This window comes from Sebastes fasciatus, chromosome 15, assembly GCF_043250625.1.
Source record: "Sebastes fasciatus isolate fSebFas1 chromosome 15, fSebFas1.pri, whole genome shotgun sequence".
Taxonomy (NCBI): Eukaryota; Metazoa; Chordata; class Actinopteri; order Perciformes; family Sebastidae; genus Sebastes; species Sebastes fasciatus.
This window is the reverse complement of record NC_133809.1, coordinates 8248078-8272545: the sequence shown is the minus strand read 5'-3', so window position 1 is coordinate 8272545 and position 24468 is coordinate 8248078. Positions and strand designations below refer to the sequence as shown.

At 38.0% G+C, this 24468-nt stretch overlaps 1 protein-coding gene across 2 annotated transcripts; it reads right to left on the bottom strand.

Moving 5' to 3' along the window:
• Window positions 1–1721: 1721 nt before the first annotated feature.
• On the bottom strand, window positions 1722–23431 carry LOC141783775 (otoferlin-like). Of its 2 annotated transcripts, XM_074661271.1 has the most exons (42): window positions 23240–23431; window positions 21993–22063; window positions 21413–21539; window positions 21262–21316; window positions 20442–20573; window positions 20262–20324; window positions 20077–20161; window positions 19837–19996; window positions 19548–19734; window positions 19245–19431; window positions 18430–18653; window positions 17887–17995; window positions 17350–17533; window positions 16503–16623; window positions 16264–16364; window positions 16079–16169; window positions 15864–15980; window positions 15614–15766; window positions 15304–15493; window positions 13985–14109; window positions 13771–13902; window positions 12688–12849; window positions 12467–12586; window positions 12215–12376; window positions 11889–12051; window positions 11673–11746; window positions 11490–11516; window positions 11251–11382; window positions 11049–11121; window positions 9388–9500; window positions 9096–9233; window positions 8751–8882; window positions 7746–7873; window positions 7470–7640; window positions 6323–6483; window positions 6028–6170; window positions 5809–5897; window positions 5553–5651; window positions 5144–5385; window positions 4805–4983; window positions 4580–4680; window positions 3580–3913 (listed from the first exon to the last, which is right to left on the bottom strand). In XM_074661271.1, the coding sequence occupies exons 2-42, from the start codon at window positions 22036–22038 to the stop codon at window positions 3733–3735; spliced, it is 5379 nt and encodes a 1792-aa protein (XP_074517372.1). In that variant the 5' UTR covers window positions 22039–22063; window positions 23240–23431; the 3' UTR covers window positions 3580–3732. The 2 variants fall into 2 exon arrangements, with proteins under 2 accessions (XP_074517371.1, XP_074517372.1); XM_074661270.1 differs by lacking the exons at window positions 3580–3913; window positions 16503–16623; window positions 17350–17533; ... (10 more) ...; window positions 21993–22063; window positions 23240–23431 and adding an exon at window positions 1722–2249 and having other exon boundaries at window positions 16264–16362.
• Between the last annotated feature and the right edge of the window lie 1037 nt (window positions 23432–24468).

Below are 24468 nucleotides of genomic sequence, written 5' to 3'. Positions count from 1 at the left end.
ATATCTAGTGAAGCCCGTCTTGCAAAACAGTGTTGGCCACGGTCGGAGAACGCGGGGGAGACCGTAGCTTTGGTCTCCAGGGCCGGAGTCTCTGCTCCTCTGCTCCTCTGCCTGCCTGTTTGCCTTCACTCAGCTCGCTCCACCTCACGTGCATGCGCACACACTACAACCTGCAGAAGACTTCGTAGCTCTGAGAATATCTAGTAAATGTACAATGGACGTTTGTGCAGAAATAAATGCTGCAGCTCCTTCAGACCAACAGAGGTTTTCCGTGTATTGTGAAGTGACGGGGCTCCGCAGCGAGAAACGTTATCGTCTCTGACCGGGTGCCGGTGTCTTCCCTGTTCCCTCCGGCCGCGGTCGGAAGGCTGAAGCAGGAAAAACCAACACTAAGATCAGCAGTGATTCATGGAGAGACCTTCGTCTGGTCAGCTAACATTACTGCCAAGCAGGTGAAATATAGAGTGATATTGTGCTTTTAGCTGACGTGTGTCGCCTCACTGTTTTGAGTGATGCTCGTTCATGTCTATTTAGAGCGAGCACAAGCGCGAGCCCGACGCTGACTTTCGTTGACTTAACGGCCACACGTGTCGCTGTTAACAAGCATTTCTGATTCTTACAAACAGTCCCTTTAACAGCCATGTATGTGAACAGATGACCATACAGATTGTGTTAAGATTAGAAACGTTTGTAGTTCTTTATTCACAAATTCAAAAGTCAGACAAATACCACACACTGTTGAGTTCACAATAAATCAGCACAAAGATGACAGCCTTACCTTGCAACAGCAGCAACCACAACAACCACAAGAACATCAACAACAATAATAATAATGATATTTTAAGGCAAATAAAACTAATTATAATTCTGAAATAGTAACAAATCTGCACCACTACATTGCAGTAATGGATTTTAGCGATTACATGTCAATATGAGGATAAACTTGCCTTATTGCGTACTATAGCCATTCTGCTTATAATCTACTTGATGGTGTCTTTTGTCAAATGGCAAAAAAACTTTTCATGAACACAAGGGCAACTTACAAATGATGTCTTTGTGTGAAATAGTAAAAGCCAGCAGATATCTCAGGCCCCCAACATTTTCTTCACCATGTAACCAGGCATGTTGTAGAGGAAAAGAGCCAAGATGGCCAGGAACAGGAGAGCAGTGACGATCTTGATGGTCAGCCACCTGTACTGGTCACAGATCAGGTGTTTCGCAGCTTTGAAAGGGATGAGGAACCAGAGGAGGGCGATGTCTGGACGGCTGGTGGAGCACAGAGACAAACAGTGTGTTAGAAATTTGACAATCTAAATTAAAAAATCCATTGGTTCCAAATACAATGTATGTATGCAGACTGATACAACTTGAGGTAATAATCACTTCCTCTCAACCACATTCGAAGGCTACTGATTTCAGAGAATCTCCTTATTGCAGTAGTTAGCTAAAATTTATGTTTTTTAGAACATCTAATACAGTAATTTAGATTTCACTAGATTATGATGAAATAATGTAATCAAGGGCCATAATAGTCGTATAGTAGTGTAGTAATGGTGTGATAAATGAGGTGAATGTTCCTTTTAAAGGTGCAGTGTGTAGGATTTTGCAGCATTATTGAGGTACGCACTTCTGAATACATTCACACATACATACCACACAAACAAGGGCACATACTGTATATACAAATGACAGGACTACCAGAAAATGTAGGTGTTCAGAGGTCAATTTATGCACAATTTGAAATATCATACACAGACACATAAACAGGACATGACAAAACATTGTTCGAGCAAGAAAATCTGAACTCCAACACAAGCCAATTCATAGGGGAGCAATGGACATGTCATGAATTTAATGTGACTAATGAAAAGAAACAAAACAAAAAAAAACTGCAGTTACCAAACCAACCATAGCAATATGTTGTATTTGTACACATTAGACTACATTAATAACTAATGATGGATGCACTCTATTTTGTTAAAAGGTAAATTGCAAAAAAAACACAAAACAATTCTTATCATTACTGAATGCACCCCCTTTGAAACAGTGATGATCTGCTGGTTTGAACTCAGACTCCCATCATTTTCTTCACCATGTAACCAGGCATGTTGTAGAGGAAAAGACCCAAGATGGCCAGCAGCAGGAGAACAGTGACAATCTTGATCGTCAGCCACCTGTACTGGTCACAGATCAGGTGTTTTGCAGCTTTGAAAGGGATGAGGAACCAGAGGAGGGCGATATCTGGGCGGCTGGTGGAAAAACAGAAACGTGAAAACAATTACAGAATGCCAAAGACAATCAATCTCAAATAATGTACACAGAAGGAGGTTCCTACAAAGCTCTGATATAACCTGAGGGAAGACCTGTTTACCTCCACACCAGGGATGATATTCCTTTTGGTGTGGAAGTTGGATCGGCAGAAAACATTTGACAGCAGTGATGTGTTTGAGCCCTGTCATTATAGACTTTATGTAAAGGTCACTGTAGCCAATCAGTTCTCTTCCAAGTCCACTGAAGTAATCACTTCATTGTGACTCTACTGTGAGAAAGAGAGGACAAAATCCTGTCCTCATTTCATGAAAAAATGCATTCATACGTTCAGCTGAAGCTAATATGAGGCCATGGTTAAGACAAATCAAGTGGGTGTCTTCCAAAGTCCAAGTCTTTTTAGTACAAATCTCCCTCTGTGTGTTCCTATCCATCCACCACAGCTCAGCATGAAAGCAAAACAAAAAGAGTGAATTTCACACTAAAAATACAAACTTTGGAAAACACCCACTTGATTTGGCTACTCAGACTGATGAAGCCTCATGTTAACTTTGGTTAAACATTGAAAAGCATTTTTGCACAGACCGAGAACTGCAGCGTTTGTCCCACATCTCTATCATTGGAGTTGTGTTACAAGGGCATCATTTCACAGCCACAGTACGGAGAAGAGGAATGATTACAGTGACCAATAACTCTTTCAATGTGCATATGGACTCGTGAGTATTGTATTAAGTTAGACTTGAAAAATCGGAACTTTTTAAGACTTTTTTTAAGACTGTCAAATTGCAAACCGAACCAGGATATTGACAAAAATCACTTAAAATAACTCAATTCAAAAGTAAGAAATCCAACTCCCCACAATAGAAAATGATGTTTAATTTCATATACAGTAAGCATCACTATGACGATGATTAAATCGCTTGTTTTCATGGAGATTTGGTTCCAAGCTTCGGCTGCTTTCAGTTGTTGCTTACAGTGTTCTTTCATTACCTCTCGATCAAGTAAAATACACTCTGAATTTGATCCTGGATGAAGTTCTAACTTCCCCCAGTAGTAGTTTGTCTTCAAAGCGCTGCATACTGTGATTTTGGACTGCACAAATCCTTTTTAGGAGCAAATGATGTGAATATTATACCTAAAATTAGAAAATCTACTTCAAATCTTTTACTTCATATAAACACCTTTATCTGTAGGAAATCAAATATGTTGAAATGTGGATTGACTAGAGTAGATTGACTAGCATATATTTTATATCTTTTGTCTAATTTGTGCTGGTTTAGCGGGCGCATTAGTTGCGAAACCCTTTTGCGAATTTGCCCGAGTATCTTAAATAATCTACTTTTTGTCACCTGATAGCTGAGAGTCAATACAAGATGGACAGCCAAAAGTAGGAAAAGAGCGAGTTAGAAGCCATACGGTTAGTGAAACTACTGGAACCTTCTGCAGAGATGTCAGAGCAACATCTCAAGCTCCCAGCATTTTCTTGACCATGTAACCAGGCATGCTGTAGAGGAAAATAGCCAGCATGGCCAGCAGCAGCAGAGCTGTGACAATCTTGATGGCCAGCCACTTGTACTGATGGCAGACCAAGTTTTTTAAGGCCTTGAAGGGAGTGAGGAACCACAGAAGGCTGGTGTCTGGACGGCTGGAAGGACAAAAACACAGATGCTCAGTAATATATAGACTTTAAGCTTTATGGACTATTATTGTTGCTCTCATTCTAAGACAAATTTAAATGTATTTATAAATAAATGTAAATATAGCTGACATGAAACTAGGACAAAGCAAAAGACAGAAAAATGATTTACAGTATTCTGAGAACTTAAAGATGATTCTAGGTAAAAATATACAAAAGATATGACGAAATAGCAACTTACCATGTAAAGAAAGAAGATCCTACTGAAGGTATAAGTCCAGAACTTGGTTGAAGTAAATTCATAAAAATGTCTTTCCTCATTTCGGGAAATTGCTTTATTATGTCATTTAATAATTGTTTAAAAATGAGTTTATGCTTGTTTTATCTTTGAGAATTCACTTTTTTTTTTGTTTATGAATGATTTATGTTCTTATTTATTCATGTATTTATTATGATTTTAGTTTGTTTATTTAGTTAGTTTTGCATAAGACCACCGTTTGGAGTTTTTAGTGAAGCTGGACAATATGTATTCTGTGTGTCTGTGTGTTTATGGTGAGGATGAAAGGCAGCAAAGCCATAGAATAAAATGAACAATGTCATTGAGAAACACAGATCAAAATAGTGGTCAGTATTAAACATGTGGATAGTGTGGTGATAACAGAACATCCTTCATACTTGGGTTTCTCCAGCGGCTCTGGTTCGTTGCGTCCTTCACCAACTGGGCTTCTCTCTGCTTCCTCTCCTGTCAGGAGGTGCAGCTCTGCTTCCACTTTTCCCTAAAAACACAACAAAAACACTCTCATACCCCTTTTTCCACCAAACACTTGTATATGCAGGTTTTAAGCTATTGTCCAACTCATTCAGCTAATGTCTTATTTGAGGTTTAACATTTTGACCTACCGTGAGTTCAAACTCGTCGTCTTCATTTCTGGCCACAAATGGCCACCAGCCTTTGATCCTCTTCTGTTTGAAGATGGAGACTGTGGGCATCTCTCCTTCATTTGTCACCATCTCAAGGGTGCACTGCTTGGGAGTCTTCGCACCACGTGGGAAACGGTTCAGGTCCAGCTCAATCGCACCTATAAAGAGACATTTTTTTAACTCAGTTAAATACAAGAAAGCTTGATTCAAAAGTAGTATCTGGTCAACGAAACTCTCAAGTTACCCCATAAACAGCAACTGTTTTTTAACAGTGATTCATGAAGCCAAATGTTATCATAAAATTATTGTCCACTGCACCTAAGAAGTCATCTGCAGAGAAATGGTCGGCGTCCCACACTTGCAGATTAAGACGAGCTGGGATCTTGTATTCAGTCTCATCCCAGGCGAACATGGACTCCTTTTTTGAGATGACGATCTTCTCTTCAGCCATGAGATAGTCGAAGGGGTAGACGAAGCGCCAGTTGAAGTTGCCCTCCCCAGTGATGGAGTGGTAGTGGACGTCTGTGTCCTGCTTGTCCTCCTGCTGCCCCTTCAACCAGCTGTTACAGGAAAAGGTTGTAGCTTAGATTCACAATCTTGAACATTGTTTTTCCAGATAATTTGTGTTTCAATGTATTATGCCTTAGTCTAGTTTTGCCCAAAAATGTAAAGGCAGGGATAAATTAGCAATAATACAAAAAATAAAACATATAGAGCTTATAATTACCCTCGCACAAATATGTCACTGGATTTCTCGCCAGTGAAGATGTCATCATCCTCTAGAACGACCTCATCTGTGTTCCAGACGATCACCCTCAGTTCAAACCTGGACACAAGCACAAATTACAAGATTTACAACGAAACACTGATCAGTAACAACGACGAAAAGCTTTCCTTGATTAAACCTTAACATTTCTCAAGGAGCCTCTGGCTGTTGGATTTTATCAGCACCGTTTGCCTAAAAATGTATGTAGTGGACATACTTCTTTGGTTTCCTTGGTGAAATATCAAGAGCAGGGCCAGGTGCAGTCATATCCTTAGGGAACATATCCACCCACATCTCAATTCTCCCCTAAAAGCAATTGAACACAAGGAAATAAGGTCTTAAAGTATGCAAATAAAACGTTATAGTATACATTGATTTGATTAGAAGGTGTAGTTGGCTGGAGTAGAGCCAGTATACTGTATACTGAATGGCATACTTGTTCAATTCCTGGTTTATCGGGGTGGAGCAGCGGTCTGGTTTCCACATGTTCTGGGACGAGTTTGCAGCCGGCCTTTGGGATTTCCTCCCAGTGCTTCAACACGGTCAGAGCCAGATGGTCATCCGTCTGCTTCTTCAAACCTGACAAACATCATCAATTGGTAGTTTAATACTGATTTAAAAATCCCACTTTTGTATTTTAGGTAAGTAGCTGCTGCTCCGGTGTAATTTAGAACAAAGTAAAATCATGATAAAGGTAGGTTATTAGTTTAATGAGTGAAATGAACATATACCGTTTTCATCCTCTATCTCAGTCTGTGCCATGAAGACGCGGTTCTCCACCTTCACTCTTCCTGCAGGGCCGTAGTGAGGCCCGTCCAGTTTGCCGTCCTTACACAGCTTAGCCAGGATTTGTGTTGGTTTCATTGGGTCCCGCCACACATTGTAACCATGGCTACAGAAAAGAGCAAAAGCAGTTACAGTTACATGATAAACAATGCAATATATAAACTTATGATAACCCTACAATGTGTAATATAAACATATCTTGCTCATGAAATAGGTCAGGACCAGTGGTGGTACATTTACTCAAGTACTGTACTGAAGTATACATTTCAGGTACTTCTATTTTACTTGAGTTTTTTCTTTTCATGCTGCTTTTCTACTTCTACTTCACTACATCTCACAGGGAAATATTGTATTTTTTTACTCATTACTACATACATTTGACAGATTTAGTTACTTTTCAGATTAAGATTTTTAAAAAGCACATAAAAAGCAAATGAAGAGCTTATAAAATATGTTTTAATTTAAATTAAACTACCTAACAGTTTATACAAGTGCAGCTGAAACGATAAGTCGATTAATCAATTAGTTGATTGAAAAAAATAATTGGCAACTATTTTGATAATCTTTTAAACTGCTTTTCTTTTTAATTTTCTAATAATCTTAATTTTTTTTTTTAATAATTTGTACAACAGTAAAATCCTGCTTTTACATTAAAGCATAGGTAATGATAATCTAATGATATAATCAGAATAATATAACAGTAACAGGGGAAATTTCCTGCAATGAGTACTTTTACTTTTAATAATTCAAGTATGTTTTCCTAATTATACTTACATACTCTTACTAAGTAACATTTCCAATGTACCACTCTGTGAGTATTTTTATAGTGTATTAGTACTTTTACTTAAGTAAAGGACCTGAATACTTCCTCCACCACTGGTTAGGACTGTATATTTAAGAAACAAAAAACATGATATGTGTGGTTTACAATATAGAACTATTTGAAATTTGAAGTATTTAAAGACAATTTCATGTGTTATTCTATTATCTGAGTCATCCTGATGCTTCACCTCTCCTGTACTAAATAATTAACCACTATTTTTCCACAATCTACCACACACTGCTCCAGGGAGCTCGGGCTTTGATTCTTACATGGCGTAGTTACTTGTAATTCCACACGTGGCTCTGTGTTTGCTGTAGAAACGGTTCTCAAGGTCGAGTTTAGTTTCTCCAATCAGATCGTCGGTTCCCACCAGGTCCCAGTCATAAATTGACACAGAGAGCGTGGAATCCATTGGGAATGTGGCCTCCACGTCAAAGGATCTGAGGAGATGAGAAATTCAGCATTTGTCAGGTTTATAGTCCTAACTTTGTCAGATCAACAGTAAGTAATGACACTTTTATTAGAAATAAAGCTTTTCTACTTACTTGCCAAACAAAGGGTTGAGCTGTTTAGAGATGTAGTTCTCTTTGTCTTTGATCTCCGTCTTTCCCAGTTTGATTGCAATGTACGGATCAGCTTTCCCATTAATGTCAGCTGGATGTAGATCAGTTGCCTAACAAAACAAATGGATCATTTAAGAGGGAAATGGACAATCTGAGCGTCTCCTGAGATATCTATAATGGTATGCTTATTAAAATGCAGTAAATCCACTATAACCAAAGTTTTCTATTTGCACTAAACAGTCATATTACACTGATATTACACATATTGTATATATTTTTTGTGTGTATCAGGGTTCCTACACATTTTCCATTTCAAAATTCCATACTTTTCCAGACTCAAATTTCCAGACTTCTCGGAAGATTTTTCAGACGATATTTGACATCTGAGTACAAACAGCTAGATGTTTATTATGTAAATTAATAACTTTAAAATCAAACTATTAGAACTATGCTGTTATGTTGTCAAATCATTGCCAGAAGACTGTAGCTCAGTAGCTCATACAGATCAGTTAACACCAAACCCAGACAAGTTCAATGCACAGCATTATATTCAAGCTGCAATGTTAAAACAGTGCAATATTATTCAGTTTTTGTCATTTAAATTTAAATAACTGTATATCTGTAACCCCTATAGTAACAGTAAGAACTATAAAAGATCAATCAAGATGATCCATTTATTTTTAGAAACACAAAAATGTTTTTTCATTCTCTTTTTTATTTTTTCCATACTTATGCTGGATATTACTAAAATCAAATTCCATACCTTTCCATACTGCGCAACTACGTATATATATTCCATGTAAATATAATTAGCTTTTCCTTTTTATTTATTTCTTTAGTGCTATATTTATATAGTTTGTTCTATTTTATTGTTTATATTCGATTCTAATTTGAATATTTTGAATATCTGTTTATACATTGTATTGTGTACGGTATAATTACAATAATAAATCCTTATATCCTTTAAGTGGAAAACGCATAGCCTACCCTGATAACGTAGATGCGGACGAGGATATTAATGGGATCGTTGTGAGGAATGTTCTGGAACATTCCCATGTTGGAGTCAAAGCTCATGTCTCTAGTCATGTCATCCGACACTTTGTACATGCACATAGAGCCCTAAAGGGACACAGTTAAAAACAAATTCATGGTTATATTGCGAAAAATATTGGGAAAAACAAAATTGTTCCATAAGATGTAATGCAATCTGTACTGTCTGCAACTGTCTTATGATAGCTAAACAAAAGAGCAATCTACGACAAGCTTGTTTTCAATAAATATCAAAGGTTTATACAGACAATTGATGTAACTAAAGAATGTAATTGTTCTTACTTTGAATTTTCCAACAATTCTGTCCTCATCCGTCACGTTTTGGTCGTCATCATCGCCACCTTTTCCCCTGAACAGGTTAAAGGTGTGGAGCCAGTCTTCAAAATTGTCAAACTCACCTTCCAGTTCCTTCGGGTACACCTTGTTAGAGAACACACATTTATCAAAACATAAATTTCGCTTTGAATTATCTTTTTTTTTCTAAGAATGTGGCACTTTTTTTCCCATTTTATACCCATCCCAACTTGTAAAACCAACAAGTACACACAACAGGTGTAGGTGCTGAGTCCAGTACCTTCAGCTCATCCAGCTTTTTCTTTTTCTTCTCGAACGGATCGAATCCCGGCTTCTTCTTCTTTCCTTTTCCTTTCTTGGTGCCTTTCACAGGAGAGTCATCAGGTTTGATTTCTGAGTACAGTTTAGTGGTGAGGACGGAGTGAAGAGGGGGAGCAGGGTGGGGCGGGGGGGTGGAGGAGCAGAGCACTCAAGACATGAATTCCACATGAAAGTTGCCAAAACCAGCTGTTACTGTACACAACAAGCATGCCATTGAGCTGTATACTACTGATAAGATACAGTTCAGTGGGGATACTTGGTGGTGTGACAGGGTCCTCCAGAAGCTGTGTCGTCTCTGTAAAGCTCATTAAAGACTTGACTGGTTCTTGTCATTATCACCTACAGTCAAATCATTTCAAAGTATATGCACCATATAATATAGTGTATATTGCATTTGCACGCATAATATATTTTGTCACATTATAAATAGTTGATTCTGTGCAGCCTGTTTGGCACAGCACAGAATCAAACCTGTTTCAAATGTATCCCTAAATAAATGCTCATCATGTCATCATGTGTTTTTTGATTCACTGTAATTTTTCATTGACAACTTTCATGGCAAGCATATAGCTAATATGCACATATGGGAGAGAAAAAAAGCGGTTGTCCCACGTATGGAAATTTGGATTCATGTCAGCTTCTACATGGAGGCATTCTCTGGCTACGAGGTTCACTACGAGGTTCACTACTGCACTGTAGAGGAAAACAACAACCAGAGTTAATGAGCACATAAAAGATGAACATGCATAAACACAATCTGAACGGTCAAAGTGTAATAAGTACCAGGGGTATAATACTTAAACTAAAATGAAACTAAAATGAAAATACGTTTTTGAAAAATATTTGTAATAATATCCTTTAAGAAAAACTAAAACTAAACCGAAACAATATTGCCTGGTTAAAAAAATAAAATAAATGATATAAAATAAAATAAAAATGAACGTTTAGTTTTTTTAAGCTAAAATATATCAAAACCAAGAAAAGGAGACGGCAAGAATTTCCGTCAACTCTCGTGACATTGAACCACAGATATCGAACAGACTTGACATTCCAAGAGGTGACCCTATGCCGCAATCGCTTCACTAAAGTAGAGTGAAGATTAAATATTAAACATTATGGCCATTCCTTCACAGTTCTCCAGTCATGTATTTGTATGTATATAGGTACATACTTCTGAGATATTATAGCTGGCCCTAACAAAAGTAAACTAAAACTATTATAAAACAAAACGTAATATAAAAACTAAAACTAAACCTTTCTGAAAAATGTAATCTAAACTAAAACTAGCAAACGCACTCTGAAAACTCACCAAATGAAAGCGAAAAGTCAAAACTAAAATAAAATAAAAACTAATTGAAAATTCAAAAACGATTATAACCTTGAAATACTGTGGTTCTGTGTCAGATGGGTGGTGCATTCTGCCAGGAAGTTTTAGGACCTTACTTAAAACATCACAACTACTCCACCACATTAAGACGAGGAGTACTTGTAGCTACTACTTGGTTAAGGGCTGACAAAGAAGTAAACGAAAGCATGCTGGATCATATAAAGCTCAAATGTTTGGCATAAACCAAACACTGGTCTTGTGTGTGTCTTGTTTGCCGTTTTATCTGGTTTTACCTCCACCATCTGCAATGTCCATGTCGTCTTTGTCCTCTGAATCTGAAAGAGCAGCTTCTTGAGCCTTGAGAGTCTGTAAGAGCAGAACAAGGACATTTCTCAAAGTTATTTTTAAGTCAGAGCATTTCATTTCAGCCGCCTACTGCAGTCAGTAAAGCAAAAGAAGACTCAACATGGCTGTGCTGTTTTTTCTGTTACTCACCTCTGTCAAAGTTTCAATGGAGGCAAAATATTTGGACCACCAGTCCAACATGCTCTCGTCAAGTTCCTCCTCTTCAATGTCATCACCCTTCTTCCTCTTCTTCTTTTTCCCCTTTCCATCCTTGTCATCATCCTTTTTTATACAAGATGCGTTAAACACGCTGTCAGTAAAGCTTTGGGATTTCTTGCAACATAAAATCTTTCATTTTTGATTAATTAAATGTAAAAAATGTTGCTTACCTCAACTTTGACCACAGCATCAGAGCCCTTGGAAGAAAACCGGATTGCATAATGTCAAATAATGTTACTTTTGTTGGCTTTCTAGTGTGCAAATGCTGTCTGCTTTAACCACGTGTTTCATGTAGAATTATTATTCAAACTAGATCTAATTCTTTGAATAAAGGTTACATAAATGAAACTCACAGAGTCTAGTTTGACCACAGTGTCCATCTTCTTATAACCAGGCTCAGGTTCCAAGTTGACAACAATTATTTCCTCTGAAAGATAAACAGAAACTGTGAATGTGTTTATCTATATAAACGTCATTTATAACACATACTGTACTTTTTCTTTTCAATTTTGATTTCTGCATTTTGTTCCTAAGTAACGATAATGTAAAGAAAATGTTTTAGTTTATACCTGTATTGGTCCAGTTGTTGGCCTGCTTGTCTGTTGCCCTGTAGATGAACTTCCGCAGACTGGTGACAGCGTTGGAGCCAACCAGAGTGTAGCGGCCAAAAGCCCTGCAGTCCACCACTCGGATGTTCAGCGGCGGGTGAAGCAACTCATTCTCAGGCAGATCCTGACACACAAAATCCAGAATTAGTTTGCTTGACGAGAATAATTTTACAGGAATTAGTTTTTGAATACTCCTCAATGCTTCTTTTCCAATGTGCATGGAATGTAAATGTGTCTTTAATTTAATAAAAGGTGATTCAAAAAAGTAATTTAAAAGTTATAAATACCACTTCAAACCACTTGACAAGGGTGCTGAAGTTGGGGTTTTTCTTGTAGTTGGGGATGAGGGCTGACTGTACTCCCTTTCCGGCACATTCAATGTCCACACGAGGCCGATCCACCTGGGCCAGATTCACCCTCTTCAAGTCCCTCAAGCCCCAGAACAAAACCTGAGAGACAGAGAGGTTCAGTTTTTGTACTTTCCTTTTCTGTTAATAAATATATCACAGGTTAAGTTAAAGCTAAAATGAAGTCTTCACCTCAATCCTGTATTTGCTGAGCACTGGTCTGATCCCAAGTGGTACAGGCAGGATTGGGCCGAGCTCAAAATCTGTGGGACCGTCTATGGGAGGCAGGTCAGCTTTCCCATTGGGGCCAATCTAACAGACGAAACAAGGATTATAAATCATGTTTTTTTCAATATGATCTGACAACTTGAGTCTTGTAAAGTCTTGTCTCGTCTTATCCAGTACAGTCTAACCTGCAGCAGTTCAAAAGCTGCCAGCATTTCTCCGGCGGTGCAGTTCCCGCGGTAGATCTGATAGTACTCCAGTTGAGGAGGGAAGCGTGGGGGACCGTAGTGCTCGTCCGCCATCTTGACCACAGGCTTGGCAAATGTTCTGCCCATGAAGTCCGCTTTACCCTGGAAGCATAACAGTAAATTAAACCTTAACTATCCACACCACGAAACACTGTGGTTTGAATATTTGAAAGAATGGTCTTTTTAGCCTACCATCTCCAATCCATCGGTGTTCATATTACAATGGCTTTATGGTGTAATCATGAATTATTTGATTTGTCCTATCAGCGGGAAGAAACATGGCTTGGAGATGCACATGTTTCTCGGCAGACTAGATAAAAAACCATTGAAGATAAAAGAGCCCAAAAGAAAAAATGAACAAAAGCAACATACCTAAAATAACCAGTGAACTGCAAAACAGACTATCTATGTAATGTCAGAAGATCATTAAATTATTACTTTATGTTTCAAAAGTATTGAATCTCTCTTGCAGTTAGTGGTTAAGAAGAGTCCAAATTCTCTGTTGGCCACATACAAAAAGCACAAAATGTCAGTTAAAGGAATGCAACAGGTATAAGTTCATCCATCCTTATGGGACATATCTTACTCCTCTTGCATGCCTTTCAATGCAATCTACTCTGCACACATTACAGTGCTTCTACAGTACATCAAGCCATCAGAATCCACACTCTACTTATCCAAAGGGTCATCCAAAACAATGGTGTTATTGGCAGGAGCAAATATAGAATCATCAGTCAGCAAAAGCATTCTTTCAAATATAACTCATATCAGGTTGCTATTGACAAAAAACACATTACAGAGGGCATATCACACACACTGGCTTAGACTCATTAGGTGTTTAGTCTCACATTTCAAGCGAAAGACAGACAGACTCTTAAATTATTCGGATGATTAGAATGGAGGAGAATGGTAAGACTATTGCTATCTGGTAATTCAAGCTGTGCGAAGGCAGACTGTTTGCTCACATTAATTAATACAAATGGAAAAAGAGAGGCGTCTCTATTTCAGAACAACCCTTACCACTGTGTCTTGATCATAGATTTCAATGACGATAATAGGAGGGTCGTCTCTCAGTTCAGTGGCCTCTCCAAACAACTCTACGTTCTCAAAGACCAGCAGCTGGTCCCATGTCGGGCACAGAGTCTCAGGCAGCACCTGGATAGAAAAGATTTGATAAAGATACCGGATGTGGTGTTCAATAAATCAAATCTTAGGCTGACAGCTGACTTCTTCTCACCTCAGTGACCTGGCTTTGTGTTGAGAAGAAGACTCTTGCAAAGGGATCAGACAGACCTGTGCTGTCAGCAGCAAACAGGCTGCGAGCTTGGTACATGTGGACCCGCAGCTGGAAGATCTGTTTCACTGTAGACAGATAAAGACACTCATAAATCAATCAATTAATTAATAAATTAAATTTGATAATTCTATATCTCTAAAACATGGAGAATAAAATATCATTATTTTGTCAATTGACAATTTAACATATTGTTAAATAATTTGTCAGATATTTTGAATGGTAGATATCTACTCCGGCGTATTAGGGCCTTTGTAGACCGTGGGAGTAATATTCAGAAAAATCAGAATTTACAAGATTAAAGTCATACATTAATAAGAAAAAATGATATTCTCTGATATTAAAGTGGTAAATTTACGAGAAAAAAACTTGAATATCCTCTGAGATTATAAAGTCATAAATTTGAGAGAAAAAAACAAAACAAAATCTCTGAGATTAAAGTCACAAATTTAAGAGAAAAAACTCAGAGGAATTTTTTTTTTTTTTTGTCAAGGAACCACAGTGCTTCACAGCAAGGTTGGATCAACCTCATCCCACCAGAGACGCTACCGTTAAACACTGCGGTAACGTGAGCCGCTGAGTGCAAAATATATTAATTATATTAATATTTATTTATGGTCATAAAAGAACACAGAAAGAAGATGTAAGAAAACTTCTATATGGATCTTCCAGGACTTTCGCTTTGCTCAGCGGCCGTCCGTCAGAGAGGACATTTATTTAGAAAAAGCAATCTTTAGGATTTATCTGATAACCCATTGGCAAAATAAAACGTAAAACAGGTCTAACATTAGGATAAAGTACAATGCATACCAATGTCAGTATTATGTTCATAAAATAACACCGAAAGACAGTGGCCCTAATATTCTATCATAGATATCTAATTTATTAGGACAGCCTTTATTTCAGTGTAAAGTTAACACAGAAGAAATACTGAACTGGTTGATGGTCTTAAGATAAGATAAGATAAGATATTCCTTTATTAGTCCCGCAGTGGGGAAATTTGCAGTGTACAGCAGCAAAGGGCAGACAAGAGGCATCAGCTAACACGGTAAAAAAAGAGCTAAACAAAGTGTAACAAAATATGAACCATTTAAATAGAAGGAAGTATAAAAATAGGAGCAGTATATACAGTATTGACTATAAACAGACTATTAACAAAATTGCACAAGTGGAAAATGATATTGCACAGTGAGAATGAAATGAAATTCCACCTGAAAATATCAGGTTATTGTCAGTTTTTGGTGTGTAAGTGGTCTACTTACTCATGTAGGTGAGGCTGATGGGAGGTGAGCATGGCATGCCAGGTCCTTTGGACAACTTGTTTTCCTCAAATCCATTGGGCAGGCCGTTCAGGTAGTCTTTGCGCTGTTTAGTCAGACCCAGCCACAGATAAATCTCTATCTTGGACTGGACTGTCCAGCCAGCAGGCCCAAAACCTTTCTTACCAGGGATCTTTAGTATATGAGGGAAAAAACTAAATTATGAAATCATGGCAAAACTGCAGAAATTTGAAAACATCAAAAATACATAACAGATTGACTGATTATCTTATGATATTTAGTGTAAACTCACCCTCAGAAAGATTGTCTTGACTTTGCCACAGTCCTTTCCGGTCTCCTCCTCTGTGCTGGAATAAAGGATGTCTTTGGAGGGAACGCGTGCGTAAGCAATGCGTTTCCCATTACTTATCATCCATATGAAAACATCAGGAACGCTGTGTTGAGGCTGCAGTAATATCAAACATGAAATGACCACAATGAAACCAGCATGTACAACACACAAAACCATTTGTAAAAGGTGAACATAATGTTGTGGATCTCACTTCATCAGCCAGGAAGCGCAGCCTTGTGAGGAAGTTCTGAGCCAGCTTGATTTTATCTCTCACGGTGCTTTTCTTCACCTGCGACCTCATGGCTTTAGCTTGCTGGCCGATGCTCTCCTGAACCCAGAAAACAGCCCAGCATTTAGCAAGACAAGTGCAAATATTAACAATCAACAAGTAGAAGAAAAAACATAGCTCCTTTTTAGTTGACATACCACTTCTGACATGCACAGCTTCAGTCTCTCCCTGTCAAGTTTGGTTCTGCCAGACTGATTCTGGTCCTTGTTTGCCAGTGAAAGAAACTGACTGGAAAAAGAGGAGTTCAATCAGTGTCAAAGTCTATATTAATCTATTACAGTTAATGTTCAAAGTGGCTAGTTTTAGGTTTGTGACTACAGACTTGCAGCCCTGGCTGAGTTCCTCGAGGACACCTCTCAGTCTGCGTTCAGGATACGTCTTCTCTGTCTTGATGATCTCTTGCACGTCATTCAGTCCATCCTCCTGTAGGAACAACAGATATTTAGGCTCATTCAGCAAAAAATCAGAAGCTGTATTCAACTGCCAAAACACAAATTAATACTATGTTCTAACTTTTTTAATACTACGCTCATCTACTTATTGGTAAAGTGCATGACTTGCCAGTTTATCTGCAATGTTGTCTATGATGTTGGCATTGTACAGCCTCCTTCTCTGGTCCTGCCACCAGCTCTTGATGTAGATACACGGCTTCCTCTCAAAATACGGCAGGTGGAAGTAGTTTCTGAGGAGACAAATAAGGCATTCATTTCATCAAAATGGGAAAAATAAATCCCCCGGCTGCAGTGGTGAAATGTATCTAAGTGCATTTACTCAACTACTGTACTTAAGTATATATTTGAGGTACTTGTACTTTACCTGAGCCTTTTCTTTTCATGCTATTTTCTACTTCTACTCCACTACATCTATAAATATTGTACTCTTTATTCCACTACATGTATTTGACAGATTTAGTTACTTTTCAGATTAAGATTTTTGCACACAAAACATACAAAGAGCTTTTATAATATGTTTTTTTTTTTTAATGAAACAACCTAACAGTTTATACAAGTACTGTACAGCTCTAACGATTAGGCAATTAATCAGTCGATTGACAGAAAAGTAATTAGCAAGTATTTTGAAAATTGCCTCTTTTCAATTTTTCTAATGATTTTAATATATTTATAAATAATAAAATAAATAAAAAATCCTGCTTTTAAATTTTTTAGGTGCTTATAACAAAGTGAAGTGAATCTAATATGTCAAGTTTTCCATTTCATAAGGCGATGAATAATTCTGGTCTAGTAATATTCTGTATTGTAAAATAAGTATTAGGATTATCTTAACTACTTTAAACTTAAAATCACAATACAAGAAACAGCTTAGGTATCAGTTTTTCTTTTTTTAGTAGGATATATTCATGAATCTCTTTCTGAACTACAGTGGTTTGTTGTCATGTTTTTGCTCTGACCGGTCAGTGATGACAGGTTTCATGGGAGGAGTAGTCGCCACTGAGGTCAGGGTCCCGTCATCATCCATCTCCTCCTCGCTGGAGTTGTGGATCAGGTCAGTTTCCTCTTCGTCACTGTCTCCTCCACCCTTCTTCCCCCTCGATTTTGGCCTGCCAACCCCATCAATCTCGTTTCCATAGTAACCTGGCACACAGCACCTACGTTAGTAGTCACACCCTCAAATGTGCTGCACCTTCAACTCCTGAAGATAATACTTGGTCTCCAAAATGGTTTGATTTCATATGAACTACAGCAACAACACTATAATGTTAATAACTAATGGTAATAAACTGCTTCATGCAACTTTCACATGTTGGAACTCCTCTTACATAATGAAAGTTAACCCTTGTTCCTCACTAGGGACATTTTTGGCTTTATAATTCTGCTCAAAGATTACACTGAAAGTGAGCTTACTGTAAGTGTTCAAAGATTGAATTTGAGACTCAAAATGGGACAGTGAGAGACATTGACACAAAAGAGTAGGCAATGGAAAATACCTATGGTGACCTCAAAGCTGATGGGCTTATCACCAATCTTTCTGTCAATCATTGTGGCCTCCAAGAAAGACCCAAAGAGGAAAAATTCTTCAACCTTCCCAGTAGCGGTCTGTGAAATAGACAAACAAGTGTGAGAATGTGGGTAAACCTTCTCATTTGTACACTTTTTTTTAATTAAATAAAAGTTAGAAACTTAACAACACTGTTGGATTCACAAAATTGTGCCAGCTGTCGCACTTTGATGACATATAAAGTAACGTACTGGTCCTGGCAACCCTGTAATACAAGCTGTCGTACAGCGAGAACTGAATCCCAGAGGACTCGGGGGTTACGATCCCCACTGTGCTCAATTGAATTTGCTGTGTGACTTACATTGTCCACCAACAAAAAGAAGCCACATTAATGCAACCAGCGTGTTAATAATGCAACAGGTGGGCTAAAAAAAGACAGTTAATAATTCACAACAACCGCAGCACAATGCCCCGGCAGCAGGAGAAACAATTGGCTTCCTCTGCATGGCTGCCCATCCAAGCAGGGACCCACCTCTGAGATGTTGGGTACTCCCTCCAGCTGCACATCTGTGGAGCTGGTAATGTCAGGTGAAGAGGGGTCCAGGATTTCCACGCCCAGGCTGATGAGCAGACGGGCCCTGAAGGACACGCCCTCTCCGAGGCCCTCGTTTAACTCCTGGTACTCGTCCATCAGGGAGTAGGTACGAGTGGAGCCGTACATGTTAACCCAGGCAGGTCCCAGCGTGGGAAGGAAGCCTGAAGGATAAAGAATAAATACAATTTGTATCTAATAATTAGCAAATTATGGATAGAATACCTAACAGCACTGAGTAGATCTGATTGCAAGTGCAACTGCATGCTTATTGTTTACAACTGTGTAAAAGTTGCTCAAACTGATCCCACATCCAAACCAAATCTTCTGCAATTAAATGAGATAACAATTAACCTGGAGGAAGCTTCCTTGTATTGTAAAAGCCAAAATATTTCAGAAATTCAGGAGGGAGAATTTATAGGAAACATTTTTAAAAGAGAAAATTAGAGCTGCAACTAACGATTATTTTCATTGTTGATTAATCTGTTGATTATTTTCTTAATTAATCGATTAGTTGTTTGGTCTATAAAATGTCAGAATATTTCTTGTTTTGTCCACAACTCAAAGATATTCAGTTTACTGGCATAGAGGAGTAAAGAAACCAGAAAATATTCACATTTAAGATGCTGGAATCAGAGAATTTTGACTTTTTTTCTTTAAAAAAAATCACTCAAACTGATATATCGATTATCGAAATAGTTAATTAATTAACTAATCGATTATTCGTCGCAACTCTAGAGCAAATGGTACATCACCTTTGTCCCCATCATTGGAGATCTTCCGTAGGTCCAGGAAGTGTGTTCCTATAGCAACATCATTCACTTTATCCGAGTCGCGGATCTGCATCTTGATGCGTTTGCACAGTGGTGGAAACATCTCAGTGAAAACAATTTGCTCGTTCCAGATAGGCTCGTAGCAGCTCTTTTGAACTGATGTCTTCCCCTGTAATCACACATTACAACCACATGTAAACTTAAATCTATATTTTGACCTGGCTGAGATGAAACAGATGCAAACACAGAAGGCAATGAATGTTTGGGAACCTTACTACTACTCACTTTCTGCCCAGCAAACAGTACTTGGACATAAGGATCCACCAGGTCCTTGTTTTCTCCAATGAAGGCCTTTTTGACGTTGGCCATGATGCTGGTGTTCATTCTGGGGAGTCCCTCGGCTCTGTAGATCTTCAAGTAATAACGAGCCCACTGCCGTTCTGCAGGCACCCCCTCCGGTATTAAGAGATTGCTGAAACAGAAATGGGACACGATGACATAAGATAACAAACGAGACTCCTTGACAGTGAATATTTTTAGAATAAAGAATTATGCACGATAAAAATCTAGTTACCCCTCTATGTCATCTTCATCTTGATCATTGGCCTTGTGTGGAGTCTTTATGGTGTCTCCTTTGGCCACAACTGCAATATCACACTTAATGTAGCCTTTACAACCCGCTGAGATGTCATCAGGGTCAGACAACAAAGCCCACTTGTGGTAAAACTGATGCTCTGCAAGACAAAAGAAATGAATAGAAACACCAGCTTCATCAATTCATAATAACAAAAGCTAGTTTTCATTGATTCTTTACCAGGCTGGAAGTAGATTGTGCCGACATCCAGTTTAAATGATCCAACCAGTGTTCCACTACGCAGGAGGTTTTTGGAGTGAATCACCTAAGGGTTGGTTCAGGGAAGTAAATATGGTAAAATTAAATACACTTGTATTGTGGCATAATATGAATCCATTTTATGTTACACATTGTTATGAACTTACAGACAACTTCAGGATTTTGTCAAACATAACGTCTGGAGGGACGTGGAAGTCGAACACAAAATACTGGAAAGAGAAAACAGCGATGATATTGTTAGTTTCGACTCTGTATTTAGATACATGGTAAGCTTTTTCCCAAAATGAAATGAATATAGATAGAATATGTTGTGATGGCTGACTCACTTCATTGTAGTATGGGCAGTTGGTCGATTCCTTCATTGAGGTGTACTTTTTATCTTCACCGATCTCCACACAGACCATCGGATCCATGTTCAGTCCAATCAGCTGCCTGGCTTCAACCACTGTCACACTGATCTGAAATTAAATTATCAAGTTTTTGACAGAGTGACTGACTGATTATTAGGGGTGGGGGAAGTATCATGATATTTTTTGTGTGGCAATATTGTATGGCTACACGGACGTCAAGTATCGGTCATTTATTACATAAACTATCAACCTCTTAACAATCCCGTCGCTATTCTGTCTTTCAGAGATTGTTGCAGGCTCATTCTTCAAGCTAAAGATGAAACTAGAAAACCTAAGGAATCCATTGGTCATGTTATGTTAGCTTGTCGGGAAGCTAAATAACGCTCCAAATTTACGCTAAATTTGGAGAGGAAAAACTGGCATGGCCATTTTCAAAGGGGTCCCTTGACCTCTCACCTCAAGATATGTGAATGAAAACTGAGATGAACAGAGTGAAAACTCTATCTTAGATAAAACAGATGTTGACAAACAGCATAATTTGCAGTAGAAAAAAAGGTAATAAATCGCAATATATCTGAGCACAATACTCAGCATTTTGCAAAATGTTGAAAATCGCAATAAGATCGTATTGTGACTTAAGTATTGTCATAATATCGTATCGTGTGGCCTCTGGTGATTTCCAACCCTACTGAATATGTACTTATTGTGTCAGACAAAAAAAATTAAGAGTCAGTAGTTCATCAGCACATACAAAATTAAACCGGGCCAGTAAAATGATGGGTAAGATTTCTCTTACTTGGTAATCTACTGGTCTTCCAGAACTGGGCTCCATCTTTATGTCTGGTTTTGATCTGTAAGATAATGAGGTGTCAGACATTAGTGGGTTTCACATGATTACCAATAGCAAAAGAGATGTTTAAAATACTGCACAACAGAACAGTGCTTGCCTCTTATTTGATACATTGGTGGTGACAGCTGTGACGGAGGCCAGTGAGATGGTGTCGGGGTCTTGGCCTCCTCCTATGAACATGCCCTGACGATCCAGGTCCTCTGTCTCCAGAATAGCTGGTTCATCTGGAGATCGTATGAAAGACACACGATAAGGACAACTTGTTGTTGCACCATGCAGTGTCCTGCTCAAAGATGTGTTTTATTCTAGAATTCATCCTGGGGAGCTTTTTATGAAAGTCAGTGTCAAGTGATGAGGGCCATACATGAAAGAAGATGTAATATTTGCAGTAATGCAGAATGTATTTTAGTCTACTGCAGGGTTGGTTTATAAAGGCCTAAAAAGATACAAAGGCTTTTACAGCTCAACAAGATCAAAATATGGAAAGTCAAGTAACTGCTGCATTTGTATTTTTCACAACAAGAACAAATGTAGAGAAAATCATTGGTACTTTGGTTTGACAGAATGTTCTCTAGTGGGCCGAAGTGGGCTGTATGCCAACAGGAGTTTGTAATATCAGCCAGGATTTCCAGGATCTTATTTGACCTAATCTTCTGTCATTACTTAGTTACTGATACCTCCGTTTCTGTCCTCCTTGTGTCCACGGTGCTTACTGCGCTTCATGGCTCAAAACAATTCTTTGTGTGCTCTGTGAAAGAAATTTAAAGTGATTCACTATTTCATAGATAATCAGTTTGCACTCTTATGAAGAAAACATTGGTATAGACTTTCTTGATGCAATAACTTAAACATCTGAATTATCAACTACTTTCCATTCATTAAAAAGACAAATAAGTTAACTATTTATTTATGCATGCTTATCGAATTTTCTATGCACCTTCTGCAAACCTCCCTCTGTTTGAACAGCCACAACAGACTATACCATGACCAACATCTTGCAGACAGAAGGAGGCCAACAACTAATTGCTTTAAAAAAAAACTCTAAGAGCAACTGGAAAATGCCTAAATTATTAAAAGCATTTAAAACATTGAAAGCACATGTATTCAAAACCAAAACAAGACTTAAGACAAATATTTCTACTAAAGTACAGCCTGTATACTATCATTTTAAAAGGGGTGTCTGTGTGCCACCACACCCTGGATTAGCCTTCAAAAGGGGTTTTCAATTATTCAAATCAGCTGACCTTAATACATCAATTAAAGAGGATACATTTCACACGCATTGTGAAAAATAATACACTTAAAATAATTAATAAGCTGTAATTAATCAGCAAAGTGCCCTTTCCACAGGTGCATGGTGTTAATCTAAAAAGTTCATTATTGTTTTGACGTGATCAAATGTTAATTATTTCCAACATTGGCATTTTTAAAAGTACACAAAAGCTCTCATGAAGGGCTGACGCTTTTTTCCTAAATGTTTTTTTTGCTTCTTTTTGAACATTTTCTTTACGTTTTCAGATTTGTGTGTACTATTCAAAAACAGAAAACAAAGAGGAACATATCAAAACTATGCACCTGACATTTTAAACATGTCCTAATGCTTGAAACTTAGTCAAAACCAAGAGCTGAGTGAAATAATGAAATACCCTTATGAGCTGCGTGTTGCAGACGTTTAGAAGAACCAAAAAGCATGCAATTAAATATCTAGAATGCAAAGTTCTGACTATTTCTGTGTTATCCAAACGACAAAAATCTACTCAACATTTGAACAGAACAAATAGTCATCAGAGAATTCTTCCTCAAAGAAAGTCTTTCAAGTATGCTGCAAAACACTGAGGCCTAAATTCCAAAGCTCTGCTTGTTACATCTGATCTTTGCTTAACACAACGTCACAGATGAAATAATATAATGTTATAATACATACCATACAAGAAAAAAATGCTCGTCTCCCTCCTTTGAGTAGCTCCAAGAGGTTTCTTGCAAGGGGAAACAGCAACTTCTTTTTTCCCTCTGAAATGGAAGCAAAACTACAGAAACATTTTAGACATTTACACAGCAGTAAGGAATACGGCTTCAAAGTAAAGTTGTACAGAAAAGAATTGGGTTTGTCCAAGTCTGAAGTTGGGCAGGAGTGATGTGATACACCGATGAATAGTGCATGAGTGTTGAACCCGAGACTGGTAACTATAACTAGGGACTGCTGAGAGACGTCACTGTGAGCAGAGTCTGCCAATCAACACAGGCTGTGCACAAAACAAAAGAAAATATGAAACATATTTTGTCTTGAATCGTAAATACTCCTTTAAGATGGTCGTTGAAAAGCCGACCAGCAACTTTTACATACAGGGCAAAAGGCCATCGAATTAATCCAACTGATAAATTGTTATTGTATAGTGATTCTGCACAATGGAGCTCAAATAGCTTCATCCTAACTAAATAATGAACAGTCACAACGTACAGGATGTTACCTTTTGTAATTTTCAGAAGTATTAAAGTATCGAGCATGCTACAAAGTGAAGAGAAACACAAATTAAAGTCCTTGATTTGTTCAAAAGAGTTTGGCACTGCTCATTGTAATTGTAATATAGAATATATATGTGTGTAATATGTATTGTAATGTTTATCAAAACAGTATTTCACTGGAAAAGTTTCAAAATGTGTGCACATGAGGTAATCAATATATCGCCATGTCACTAGTGATATAATTTCATGGAAGTAAACAAAATGTCAGCCCAGCCTAGTTGGAAGACTGCTCCTATTTAATCTTTAATAGGGTGCTGCTCCAAACTGGGTCTTGGTGCGGACAAACTGTCTTTTGTCATGGAATCACCAAATGTCATCAAGTCCTATTTGCAGTGTCTTGCATTTCAAATACTTTCATCTTTGGGCCTTAAGGTTTAAAAACTGACCTCAATTTTGAGTCACAAAAGTTCTGTTGATACATTTTTGCAAAAGGCTATTTACTTGAATAAATAGGGATCAAAAAAGGAAAACATGGTATGACGTGTTTCCCCACAAAAAAAGAAGTGTTAAAAGCACTGATTATGTTGCACTATTTGGCTAAGTTGAGGCATGCTTTAGCAACTTCTATTCAATGCAACTTCCACTGAATGCTGAAGTACAACTCATCATCTCATCAATTACACATACAGC